Source organism: Cetorhinus maximus, unplaced genomic scaffold (assembly GCF_964194155.1).
Source record: "Cetorhinus maximus unplaced genomic scaffold, sCetMax3.hap1.1 HAP1_SCAFFOLD_409, whole genome shotgun sequence".
Taxonomy (NCBI): domain Eukaryota; kingdom Metazoa; phylum Chordata; class Chondrichthyes; order Lamniformes; family Cetorhinidae; genus Cetorhinus; species Cetorhinus maximus.
In genome coordinates, this window is record NW_027596355.1 from 215,145 (window position 1) to 229,339 (window position 14,195).

At 43.6% G+C, this 14,195-nt stretch overlaps 1 protein-coding gene across 2 annotated transcripts in view; it reads right to left on the reverse strand.

The window, feature by feature from the left end:
- The window catches only part of fer1l4 (fer-1 like family member 4), a 291,481-nt gene that overhangs the window by 145,821 nt on the left and 131,465 nt on the right, over positions 1-14,195 (reverse strand). For both annotated transcript variants that reach the window (XM_078535361.1, XM_078535360.1), the window contains exon 23: positions 155-338. In XM_078535361.1, the coding sequence (XP_078391487.1) occupies positions 155-338 (184 nt within the window). The remainder of the gene's footprint in view (positions 1-154; positions 339-14,195) is intronic.

The following is a 14,195-nucleotide window of genomic DNA, read 5'->3' on the forward strand; positions in this document are numbered from 1 at the left end:
GGGTATGGGGGGGTGGGTACAGAAAGGGGTATGGGGGGGTGGGTACAGAAAGGGGTATGAGGAGGGATGGGTACAGAAAGGGGTATGGGGGGGTACAGAAAGGGGTATGGGGGGATGGGTACTGGAGGGGTAGAATACAAGTATAAACCCTTACAGTCACTATTCAGCTTGATCGGTGGTAGCGGTCGAGGGATTTCTGTTCTCCTTATGCCTTCCTCATAGACTGGAATAAACTCCTGAGGCAGACTGCTGATGTTGTTCTTCATGAATTTTGTGGTTCCCAGCCACATGTAAAGCTCTAGTTTCGCAAAAATCTCCCCAATAGGTGCACCTGGAGCCTGGTTAAAAACATTAGAACAGACCCCTATCAGAACTGAATGCTTCACTTTAAACAATGGTGCATGATCAATATGTTTCAAGGAGTCGCCATATGATAAAAGCTGGAGAGCTGGAGATCTTAAATAGAAATAGAAAATGCCGAAAATACTCAACTGGTCAAGCGGCTTCTGTGGAGAAAGAAACAGTCAGGCCCAGATTTTCATCCCCAGGGTGGGTTTCGCGGAGTCCGGGGATTCCCCGCTTCAGCAAACCCAACCTTTCAGAATGGCCGCCCGCAGGTGGGGTCTTTAGTCCGGGGGTGGCTGGGGTCGGAGGGAGGGGAAGGCTGAAACAGGAGCTGGGGTGGGCAACCCTGAAGCTGCTGGGCATGCTGGGAGGTGGGCTGCGCACAAGCTCTGACTCTGTGCCCCAGCAATGTATTTAAATAAATCATTTAAAAACACAAAAAACATCCTTTCAACCATCACCCCTCACGCCCCCCACACACTCCCTATGCCCCATCCATGCCAACCCATGTCCCCCCACCCAGCCCCCACGGCCCCTACGCCCCATACCAACTTAGTGCCAACTCAGTCCAACCCATGCCCCCTACCACTTTTTTCAACTCACCTAGTTTACTTGGACAGTTCCCTGACAGTTTTGACACTTCCTGGGTAACTGTTACAGCTTTGATACATCCTGGATAGTTTTCCTGGATAGATTTGACAGCTGGACATCTCCTTCACATGTCCTGGACAGCCGGACAGTTCCTGGACAGCCGGACAGTTCCTGGACAGCCGGACAGTTCCTGGACTGCCGGACAGTTCCTGGACAGCCGGACAGTTCCTGGACAGCCGGACAGTTCCTGGACATTTCCTTGACAGCTGGACAGCTCCTGGACACCTCTTTTACAGCTTGATAGTTCCAATGAGTTTGTGCATGAAAGTGCATAATCATGTTCACTTTTAACAATCCCAAAGGGTACTTTGCCTCTTCCAGTGGTTGCCCCGGAACCTTATCCAAAGGGGTACCCTGGTTATCCATAAGAATCCACCAAGTTCAGACCTACTTTTACCTGTTCTAATCTGCACACTCCTATTCTTCCAAAATCCCACTTCCGTGGGGGCAGCTGGTGATTTAAACAGCTGGCTGCCACGCGAATCATGCATGTGCAAACCCTGGCCTGACTCCAGTCCCTCGTGAAGATGGGAAATGCCGGGTTCAGGGGTGGGACTTAGGACTTTCAGCCATTCCCAGGTTTTCCCTATGACCGAGAGGCTCTCCATCATGGCGAAAATCTGGGCTTTAGTGTTTTAGGTTGATGACCTTTAATTAAGACTGAGAAATGTTAGAGATGTGGCAGGTTTGACACAAATGCAGAGGCAGGGAAAGAGAGAGGTGGGGGAAAGGGCAAAGGGGGGGTTATGAAAACCTCTAGCCCCCCCCTTAATCTCCTTTGTTCCAAGGAGAACAGCCCCAACTTCTCCAACCTAACCTGTAGCTAAAATCCCTCGTCATGAACCATTCTGGAAAATCTCTCTGCACCCTCTCAGGGACTTTCAGATCCATCTTCACCAGAAATGGACACAATACTCTTGTTGTGCCCTCACCAGAGCTTTATTAAGTTTCAGCATTTTATCCTATTACCTCTACTTGTGAAACTCAAGATCCCATATGCTTTGCTAACTACTCTCTCAAGGTGTCCTGTTACCTTCAAAGGTTTACATACACGAACCCCCAGATCCCATTGTCCCTACTAATATTCTTTAGAACTGTGTCATTAAGTTTATATTGCCTCTCCCTATACCTTCTGCCAAAATATAACACCACACATTTTTCTTTATTAAATTCAATCTGTCACTTGTCTGCCCATCCTGCTAGCCTATATTTGTCCTGTGGCAGTTGTTTGGTATCATCCTCACTGTTTGCCACACCTCCAAATTTGGAATCATCCAAATATTACTCTGTATTCCAAAATCCAAATCATGCAATTGTCTTAGCACTGACCTCTGGGGAACACCATGGTCTACCATCCTCCAGTCTGAAAAACAACCATTTACCACCACTCACTGTTTCCTGTCCTTAAAGCAGCTTTCTCTCCAAACTGACACTGACCCTCTTATTCCATAAGCCTCAATTTTGGTAACCATCCTTTTATGTGGTACTTTGTTAAATGCTTTTTAAAAATCCATACAGACAACATCTACCGCATTCCCTTCATCAACTTTGTTATTTCATCAAAAAATTCAATTCGATTAGTTAAGCACGACCTGCCTTTTACAAACCGTGCTGGCTCTCCTTAACTCACTCAAACCTCACCAAGTCTCTGTTGATTTTTCTCTGATTATTGTTTCTAAAACTTGCCCATCACTGATGTTAAATTAACTAGCCTATAGGCATTAAGACTGACCTCTCGTCCTTTCGTAAATTAAGGTGTCACATTTTCAACCCTCCAATCTTCTCTCCCCTGTTTCTAAGGAAGATTGGAAGATTATGATAAGCCCTTCCTCTATCTCCACTCCTACTTTCTTTAGCAACCAGGGATGCAGGTCATCTGGACCAGGCAACTTATCCATCCAGCCAGCCTTTCCAGTATCTCCTCCTTATCAATTTTCAGCCAATCCATTACTTCTACCACCTCCACTTCTATCGATATTTTGTCAACATCCTCTTCCTTAGAAAATACCAATACAGAGAACTGGTTAAGCATTGCAACCTTGCCTTGCGACTTGAAGCACATAAAGCTTCTTTGGCTCTAATAGGACCCACTCTACCTCTTACTACCCGTTTACTATTTACATACTAGTCGGAGATTTTTGGATTCCCTTTTGTGTTAACTGCTATTCCATTTTCATATTCCCTCATGTTTCACAAACAGTAATGCACACAAGATAAAAGCAAAACACTGCAGATACTGAAAATCTGAAATAAAAACAGAAAATGCTGGAAAAGCTCAGCGGAGAGAGAAACAGAGTTAATGTTTTGAGTCGATATGACTCTTCTTCGGAGCGAAAGAGAAGTAGAAAGGTGATGGATTTTATGCTGTTTAAGAGGGGATGGAGCAGGTGAAGCAAGATAGGAGATCAAGGATAGATGGGAGCTCAGAAGAGATTTGACAAAGGTGTCATGGGCACAAGATGAAGGGAGTGTTAATGATAGTGTTAAAGACTAAAGAAGGTGCTGATAGTGGCGTAAAGGTGAGATAGCAAAATGTGTTAATAGCAGAACAAGGGTCTGCGCTCTGTGAAAACACAACATAGTAACAGTGACAGATGGGCCTGTGGGGGGAGGGGGGGGAGAATTAAAAAGATTTTAAAAATAAATAAATAAATAGAAATGAACATTAAAAATGGATTAAAAGGGGTAAGGATGGGGGACAGAGTTCATGGTCTGAAGCTGTTGAACTCAATGCTAAGCTTATTTATTTTATTTTCTTTTATCTTTTTTTATCCTTTTTCCCCAGCATTCCCCCCCGCCTCCCCCCGCAGGGTCATCTGTCACTGTTACTATGTTGTGTTTTCACAGAGCACTGACCCGTGTTCTGCTATTAATACATTCTGCTATCTTACCTTTATGCCACTATCAGCACTCTCTTTAGTCTTTAACACTATCATTAACACTCCCTTTGTCTTATGTCCATGACACCTTTGTCAATCTCTTCTGGGCTCCACCTATTCCTGACCTTCTATCTTGCTCCACCTGCTCCACCCCCTCTTAAACAGTATAAATTTCATCACATTTCTACTTCTCTTTAGCTCTGAAGAAGAGCCATACGGACTCAAAACATTAACTCTGTTTCCCTCTCCACAGCTGCTGCCAGACCTGCTGAGTATTTCCAGCATTTTCTGTTTTTATTTTATATTAGTAATGCACACATACTGCTTCAGTCTCTCGAAAACCATGCTGAGCAAAAACACCTAGTTAGAGAAAGTCAGATATAATCATTATACCACTTTAGTTCACAATAGACCGAACCTACAGAACACTTATTCTCAGATGCACTTAACTGAAACAATAAAACTCATCTTCAGATAGCAATTTAAAATATTGAGCACGTTACCGTGTCTCAGGAGTGGGCTGTCTTATTTGACTGAAACAGGATATCTGCTAACAATCTTCCAGCATTTCTCACTTTTTTTTATTCATTCATAGGATGTGGGAATCGCTGGTTAGGCTAACATTTATTGCCCATATCTAATTGCCCTTGATAAGGTGGTGCTGAGCTGCAGTCCATGTGGTGTATGTACACCCACAGTGCTGTTAGGGAGGGAGTTCCAGGGTTTTGACCCAGCGACAGTGAAGGAACGGCGATATATTTCCAAGTCAGGATGGTGAGTGGCTTGGAGAGGAACTTCCAGGTGGTGGTGTTCCCATCTACCTGCTGCCCTTGTCCTTCTAGATGGTCGTGGTCGTGGGTTTGGAAGGTGCTGCCTAAGGAGCCTTGGTGAGTTGCTGTTGTGCATCTTGTAGATGGTACACACTGCTGCTACTGTGCGTCGGTGGTGAAGGGAATGAAAGTTTTAGGTGGTGTATCGGGTGCTGATCAAGTGGTCAGTTATGTCCTGGATGGTGTTGAGCTTCTTGAGATGGTGGACAGGATTTGAGGAATCAGGAGGTGAGTTACTCACCACAGGATTCCTAGCCTCTGACCTGCTCTTGTATCCATAGCATTTATATGGCTGATCCAATTCAGTTTCTGGTCCAGGGTGATCCCCCAAAATGATGACAGAGGGGATTCAGCGAGGGTAATGCCATTGAATGCCAAGGGGAGATGGTTAGATTCTCTCTTGTTGGAGATGGTCATTGCCTGGCACTTGAGTGTTATGAATGTTACTTGCCACTTGTCAGCCCAAGCCTGGATATTGTCCAGGTCTTGCTGCATTTGGACATGGACTGCTTTAGTATCTGAGGAGTCGCAAAGGGTGCTGAACATTGTGTAATCATCAGCGAACATCCCCACTTCTGACCTTATGGTGGAAGGAAGGTCATTGATGAAGCAGCTGAAGATGGTTGGGCCTAGGACACTACCCTGAGGAACTCCTGTCCTAAGGTCCTCGGACTGCGATGATTGACCTCCAACATCCACAACTATTGTTTTTGTGCTAGGTATGATCCAACCAGTGGAAAGTTTTCCCCCTGATTCCCGATTATTTCAGTTTTGCTGGGGCTCCTTGATGCTACACTCAGTCAAATGCTGCTTTGATATCAAGGGCAGTCACTCTTGCCTTATCTCTTCAGCTCAGTTTATTTGTCCATGTTTGGATCAAGACTGTAATGAGGTCAGGACCTGAGTGGCCCTGGCGGAACACAAACTGAGGCTGAGTAAGTGCCGCTTGATAGCACTGTCATTGACCCCTTTCATTATACCTGGGCAATTTTCCACATAGCCGAATAGATGCCAGTGTTGTAGCTGTACTGGAACAGCTTGGATAGGGCCATGGCAAGCCCTGGAGTACAAGTCTTCAATTTTATTACCGGAATATTGTCAGGGTCCATAGCCTTTGCAGTATCCAGTGCCTTCAGCCATTTCTTGATATAACGCGGAGTGAATTGAATTGGCTGAAAACTGGCACCTGTGATGCTGGGGACCTCTGGAAGTCCTCATCCACTCGGCACATCTGGTTGAAGATGGTTGAAAATGCCTTGGCTTTTGCACTGATGTTCTGGGGTCCCCCATCATTGTGGAGCCTCCTCCTCTTGTTAGTTGTTCAATTATCCACCACAATTCACAGCTGAATGTGGCAGGACTGCTGAGCTTAAATCTAATCTGTTGGTTGTGGGATCGCTTAGCTCTGTCTATCACTTGCTGCTTCCACTGTTTGGCACGCAAGTAGTCCTGTGTTATAGCTTCACCAGGTTGACACCTCAATTTTAGGTAGGCAAACAGGTCTTAGGAACAGGAATAGGCCATTCAGCCCTTCGAGCCTACTCCACTATTCAATAAGATCATGGCTGATCCAGTTGTGTCTCAACTCCAATTTCCTGTCTGCTCCATAACCCTCAAGTCCTTTGTCTGTCAAAAATCTGTCTAACTCAGCCTTGAATAAATTCAACAACCTAGTCTCCACTGCTTTCTGGGGAAGAGAATTCCACATGCTAATGAACTTTTGGAGAAAAAAATTCTCCTCATCTCCAACATAAATGGTAGATCTCTTATTCTTAAAATGTGTCCCCTGGTTGAAGTCTCCCCACAAATGGAAACATCCGCCCGCTATCCACCCTATCCAATCCCCTCAGGATCTTATATGTTTCAATAAGATCACCTCTCATTCTTCTAAACTCCAATGGGTACAGGCCCAACTTCTTCAACCTTTCTTCATAAAATAATCCCCTCATTCCAGGAATGAGTCGAGTGAACCTTCTCTGTACTGCTTCTAACACAATTACATAATTTTCAAATAAGGAGACCAAACTGTACACAGTACTCCAGATGTGGTCTCACCAAGGCCCTGTACAGCTGCAGTAAAACTTCCCTAATTTTATATTCCATTCCCCTTGCAAAAAACACCAACATTCCATTTGCCTTCCTAAACTCTTGCTGTACCAGCATTCTAACTTTTTGTGATTCATGTACCAGGAAACCCAGATCTCTCTGCACCACCGAGTTCTTCAATCTCTCTCCATTTAAATAATTTACTGCTTTTCTATTCTTCCTGCCAAAGTGGACAAGTTCATGTTTTCTCACATTATACTCCATCTGCCAATTTTTGCCCAGTCACTTGATCTGTCTATATCCCTTTGCAGACTCTCTACCTCCTCTTGACAACTTACCTATCTTGGTGTCATCAGCAAATTTAGCCACCATACATTCAGTTCCTTCATCAAAACCATAGATATAGATTGGAAATAGTTGAGGCCCCAACACAGATCCCTGTGGCACTCCACTCATTACAGCTTACCAACAGGAAAAAGATCCATTTATTCCTACTCTCCTTCCTGTTAGCTAACCAATCCTTTATTCCTGCTAATATGCTACTCCCCAAACCGTGTGCTTTTCTGCAGTAACCTTTTTTTAATATTCATTCATGGGATGTGGGAATCACTGGCTAGGCCAGCATTTATTGCCCGTGTTCAGGAGGCATTTAAGAGTCAACCACATTGCTGTGGGTCTGGGGTCACATGTAGGCCAGACCAGGTAAGGACGGCAGATTTCCTTCCCTAAAGGATATTAGTGAACCAGATGGGTTTTTATGACAATCAGCAATGGTTGTCATCAGACTTTTAATTCCAGATTTTTATTGAATTTAAATTTCACCATCTGCCATGGTAGAATACAACCCCAGGTCCTCAGAGCATTACCCTGGGTCTCTAGAATACTAGTCAGTGACAATACCACTACGCACTGCCTTCCCCTGAACCTACAGTGTGGCACCTTTTCAAATGCCTTCTGGAAAGCCAAATGCACCACATTTACAGGTTCTCCTCTATCCATCTTGCTTGTTACTTCCTCAAAAAACTCTGATAAATTAGTTAAACACTACTTCCCTCTCAGAAAACCATGTTGACTCTGCCTGATCATATTATGATTTTCTAAATAACCTGCTATAACCTCCTTGACAATGGATTCTACCACTTTCCCAATGACAGATGTTAGGCTAACTGGCCTGTAGTTTGCTGCTTTCTGCCTCCCTCCTTTCTTGAATAAAGGTTTTACATTTGTGATTTTCCAATCCACGGGGACCCTTCCAGAAGGTAAGGTATTTTGGAAGATTATAACCGATACATCCACTATCTCTGCAGCTACATCTTTTAAAACCCTAGGATGCAGGCCATCTGGTCCTGGGGACTTGTCAACCTTTAGGTCTAACAGTTTTTCCAGCACCTTTTCCCTGGTGATGGTGATTGTTTTAAGTTCCTCCCTCCCATTCACCTTTTGATTTTCAAGCATCTTTGGCAAGTTCTCTAAGTCGTCTACAATGAAGACAGACACAAAATATCTGTTCAACACTTCTGCCATTTCCTTGTTTTCCATTCTCAATTTCCCAGACTCACTCTCTAGAGGACCAACACAAGCTAAGTTACTCTTTTCCTATTTAAATACTTGTAGAAAGTCTTACTATCTGTTTTTATATTACTAGCTGGCATTCTTTCATACTCTACTTCCTCCCTCTTTATTATTTTCAGTCATTCTTTGTTGGTTCCTAAAATCTGACCAGCTGATCTAACCTCCCGCTAATCTTTGCAGAATAATCCAGTGTTTCTTTCAATTTAATACTATCCTTAACGTCCTTATTCAGCCACAGATGATGCATCCTTCTCAGAGTCTTTCTTTCTCACAGGAAGAAAGCTTTTCTGAGAGTTTTTAAATGTTTCCCTAAAAGCCTGTCACTGCAACTATTAGACCATAAGGCGTAAGAGCAGAAATAGGCTATTCAGCCCATCACGTCTGCTGTGCCATTCAATAAGATCATGGCCGATCTGGTAATCCTCTACTCACTTTCCTACCTTTTCCCCATAGCCTTTGATTCCCTTACTGATTAAAAATCTATCTCAGCCTTGAATATACTTAATGACCCAGCCTCTATAACCCTCTGCGGTAAAGAATTCCACAGATTCACCACCCTCTGAGAGAAGAAATTCCTCCTCATCTCTGTTTTAAATGGGCGACTCCTTACTCTGAGGTTATGCCCTCTGGTCCTAGACTCTCCCACAAGGGGAACCAACCTCTCAGCATCTACCCTGTCAAGCCCCCTAAGAATCTTATATGTTTCAATAAGGTCGCCTCTCATTCTTCTAAACTCCAATGAGTACAGGCCCAACCTACTCAACCTCTCCTCATAAGAAAATCCCTCCATACCCGGAATCAACCTAGTGAACCTTTTCTGGACTGTCTCCAACGCCAGTATATCTTTCCTTAGATAAGGGGACCAAAACTGTTCACAGTATTCTAGGTGTGGTGTAACCAATGCCTTGTATAGTTTTAGCAAGACTTCCCTATTTTTATACTCCATTCCTTTGAACTAAAGGCCAACATTCCATTTGCCTTCCCTATTACTTGTTGAACTTGTATGTTAGCTTTTTGGGATTCATGCACAAGGACCCCCAAATCCCTCTGTGCTGCAGCTTTCTGCAGTCTTTCTCCATTTAAATAATATTCAGCTTCTCTATTCTTCCTGCCAAAGTGCATAACCTCACACTTTCCCACATTATATTCCATCTGCCAAGTTTTTGCCCACTCACTTAACCTGTCTATATCTCTCTGTAGACTCTTTGTGTCATCCTTACCACTTGCCTTCCCACCAATTTTTGTGTCATCCGCAAACTTGGCGATAGTACATTCACTTCCCTCATCTAAGTCATTAATATATATTGTAAATAATTGTGGCCCCAGCACTGACCCCTGTGGCACTCCACTAGTTACAGGTTACCATCCTGAAAATTCCCCTCTTATCCCAACTCTCTGTCTTCTATTAGTTAGCCAATTCTCTATCCATGCTATTATACTACCCCCAACACCATGGGCTCATCTGATTAAGTAGCCTTATGTGTGGTACGTTATTGTACGCCTTTTGGAAATCCAAATATATTGCATCTACTGGTTCCCCTTTATCTATCTTGTTTGTTACCTCCTCTAAGAATTCTAATAAATTTGTCAGGCATGATTTCCCCTTCATGAGGCCATGCTGACTCTGCTTGATTAGATTATGCATTTCTAAATGCTCTGCTATTACATCCTTTATAATAGACTCCAACATTTTCCCAATGGCAGATGTTAAGCTAACTGGCCTATAGTTACCTGTTTTTTGTCCCCCTCCCTTTTTGAATAAGAGTATTAGATTGGCAGTTTACCAATCCTCTGGGACTTTTCCAGAATCTAAGGATTCTTGGAAGATTATTACCAGTGCATCTACTATCTCTGTAGCTACTTCCTTTAATATCCTAAGATGCAACCCATCAGGTCCGGGGGACTTATCGGCCTTTAGCCCAATTAGTATTCTCCAGTATTTTTTCTCTAGTGCTAGTTATTATATTTATTTCCTCCCTCCCCTTTTGCCCCATGATTATTTAGTATTTTTGGAGTGCTATTAGTGTCTTCTACCATGAAGACTGATGCAAAGTATTTATTCAACTCCTCTGCCATTTCCTGGTTCCCCATTATTATTTCCCCAGCCTCATTCTCTAAGGGGCCTATGTTCACTTTGGCCTCTCTCTTCCTGTTTATATATTTAAAGAAGCTCTTACTGTCTGTTTTTATATTACTTGCTAGTTTACCCTCAATGTTTATTTTCTCTTTATTTATTTATTTTTTTGGCCATCTTCTGTTGGTTTTTAAAACTTTCCCAATCCTCTGGTTTACACTAATCTTTGCCACATTGTACATTTTTCCTTTCAATTTGATACTATCCTTAACTTCCTTGGTTAACCATGGTTGGTTCATCCCGTTCCTAGAATCCTTCTTCCTCACTGGGATATATCTTTGTTGTGAGTCATGAACTATTTTCTTAAATGTCTACCATTGTTCATCAACCGTATATTCTGATAGAATCCTTCCCAGTCCACTCCAGCCAACTCTGCCCTCATTCCTGTGTAATTACCCTTATTTAAGTTTAACACAGTTGTTTCCGACCCAAGTTTCTCGCTCTCAAACTGAATGCTAAATTCTACCAAGTTATGGTCACTGTTTCCTGGGGGATCCTTTACTCTGAGATCATTTATTTAACCTGCCTTATCACACATTACCAGATCCAAAATAGCCTGATCCCCGGTTGGACCCACAACATATTGTTCTAGGAAACTGTCCTGAATACACTCCATGAATTCTTGCTCATGGTTACCTCTGCCAATTAGATTTTCCCAATCTGCATTAAGATTAAAGTCACCCATGATTAATGTACTGTCCTTTTTACATGGTCTCATTATCTCTTGATTTATTCTCTGTCCTACAGTATAGCTACTGTTAGGGGGCCTATAGACTACTCCCACCAGTGTCTGCTTCCCCTTGTTATTTCTTACCTCCACCTGATCCAAGATCATTTCTTGCTATCACACTTATTCCATCTCGTACTAGCAAAGCTACCCCACCACCCTTTCCTTCCTGCCTGTCCTTTTGAAAAGCCACACACCCCTGAGCATTTACTGCCCAGCTTTGAACTCCTTGTAACCACATCTCCATAATGGCTATAAAGATCATAGCCATTAACTCCTCTCTGTGCAGTTAATTCATTTATTTTGTTCCAAATACTATGTGCATTTAAGTAAAGAGCCACTAATTTTGCCTTTTTACCATTTTTTCCCCCTTTGACCCTATTTGCTGCTGTTTTTTTATGTTTGGACACTCTGTCCCTTCCTGTCACACTCCAGGTATCATTACCTAAATAGCTGCCCTGCAAGGTTGCTTTATCTTTTTGCTTTGTACGTATCCCCTTTCCAGAACCCTCCCCCCCCCCACCCCCCAACCCCCATTTAGTTTAAAGCCCCCTCTACAGCCCTAGTTATTCAGTTCACCAGGACACTGGTCCCAGCACAGTCCAAGTGAAGCCTGTCCCACCAGAACAGTTCCCTTCTGTCAGTATCCCATGAGCTGAAACCCATTCCTCTCACACCAATCTTTGAGCCGTGCATTTGACCCCTTGACTTCATTTACCCTATACCAGTTTGCCCGTGGCTCAGGTAGTAATCCCGAGATCATTGCCTTGGAGGTTCTGTTTTTTAATTTAGCTCCTAACTGTTCAAATTCTTTCAGCAGAACCTCCTTTCTAGTCCTATCAACGTTGTTGGTACCAACATGGATGACGACAGCTGGATCCCTCCCCTCCCACTGCAAGTTCCTCTCCAGCCCTGAGGAGATGTCCTTAACCCTGGCAACCAGGCAGGCAACACAGCCTTTGGGACTCACGTTCACGGCTCGGGAGAACACTATCTATCCCCCTAATTATACTGACCCTACCACTGCTACCTTCCTATTTCCTCCCCCCACTTGAATGGCTCTCACGGTGCCGTGTTCAGTTCCCTCATCCTCCCTGCAGTCCCCACTCTCGTCCACACAGCTTGCAAGAACCGTGTAACTGTTGGACAGATGCAGGAGCCGAGGCTCCTCAGATGCTATCCCCTCGGTCCCCATACCTGCCTCACCTGCAGTCACACCCCCCTGTCCCTGATCACAGAACAAATTTGAATTCCCTAATCTGAGGGGTGTGACCGCCTCCTGGAGCAAAGTGTCCAGGTAACTTTCCCCCCCTCCCTGATGTGGCGCAATGTCTGCAGCTCAGACTCCAGCTCCTCAACTCGGATCCGAAGCTCCTCGAACTGCAAACACTTACTGTGCTACCTGCTAACCTGGTTTTCCAGTTCACTTTAGCTAACTCTGCTTTCATGCCCTTATAATTACCTTTATTCAGGTTTAACACACTACTTTCAGACTCACACTTCTCCCCTTCAAACTGGACCTGAAATTCTATCATGTTATGATTGCTGTCACCTATAGGCTCCTTTACATCAGATTATTGATTAATCCTTTGCGCATTACTAGGTCTAGAAGAGTCTGCTCCCCAGTTGGCTCTGGAATGTGCTGCTCTAAGAAATTGTCCCAAATAAACTCTATGAACTCATGTTCCAGGCTACCTTTGCCAACCTGGTTCACCCAATCAGCAAGTAATTAGGAAAGGAAAGCTAATAAAATGTTATCATTTATTGTGAGGGGAATTGGATACATAAGTAGGGAGGTTATGCTTCAGTTGTACAGGGCACTGGTGAGACCACATCTGGAGTATTGTGTACAGTATTGGTCTCCTTATTTAAGGAAGGATGTAAATGTATTGGAAACAGTTCAGAGAAGGTCTACGAGACTAATAACAGGAATGGGCGGGTTGTCTTATGAAGAAAGGTTGGACAGATTAGGCTTGTATCCACTGGAATTTCGAAGATTAAAAGGCGACTTGATTGAAACCTTTGAGATCCTGAGGGGTTTTGACTGGGTAGATATGGAGAGGATGTCTCCTCTGTGAAAAGATCTAGAACTAGGGGGCACTGTTTGAAAATAAGGGGTTACCCATTTAAAACAGAGATGAGGTGAAATGTTTTCACTCAGAGGGTCGTGAGTCTTTAGAACTCTCTTCCTGTAAAGGTGGTGGATGCAGAGTCTTTGAAAATTTTTAAGGCAGAGGTGGATAGATTCTTGGTAAGCAAGAGGGTGATAGGTTATCGGGGGTAGGTGGGATGCAGATTTCAGGTTACTATTAGATCAGCCATGATCTTATTAAATAGTGGAGCAGGCTCAAGGGGCTGAATGGCCTCTGCTCCTTGTTCATACGTTCATATGTTGTACGTGTAGATTAAAGTCACCCATGATTATTGCGGTACCTTTCTCACACAGCCCGTTTATTAATTCCTGTATTCTCTGTCCTATCATGTAACTACTGCTGGGGGCCTATAAACTACTGCAACAAGTGATTTCTTACCTTTACTATTTCTTATCTCCACCCAAACTGACTTTGCATCTTGCCCATTTGAGCCAAGGTCATCTCAGACTACTGTACAAATGACATCCTTAATTAACAGAGCTACCCCACCATCTTTTCCTTACTTCCTATCTTTCCAAATGTCAAATACCCTTCAATGTTCAGGTCCCAGACTTGGTCCTGTGATAGCTGTCACATCATACAGATTTATTTCTACCTGTGCTAACAATTGGTCCATTTTGTTGCAAATGCCACACACAATCAGATATAGAGCCTTTAACTCTGTCTTTTTACCATTTTTGCACTCTCTGGCCTTATCTGCTGGTGCACTCTTAAGTTTATATTCTCTGTCCCTTCCTAACACACACTGGTTATCAATACTCAAATCACTACCCTGCTCTATTACCTCGTTGTTTCCCTTTGGTTTACTAAATCACCTCTTGCATGATCCCTCACCTCCACTATTTAGTTTAAAGCCCC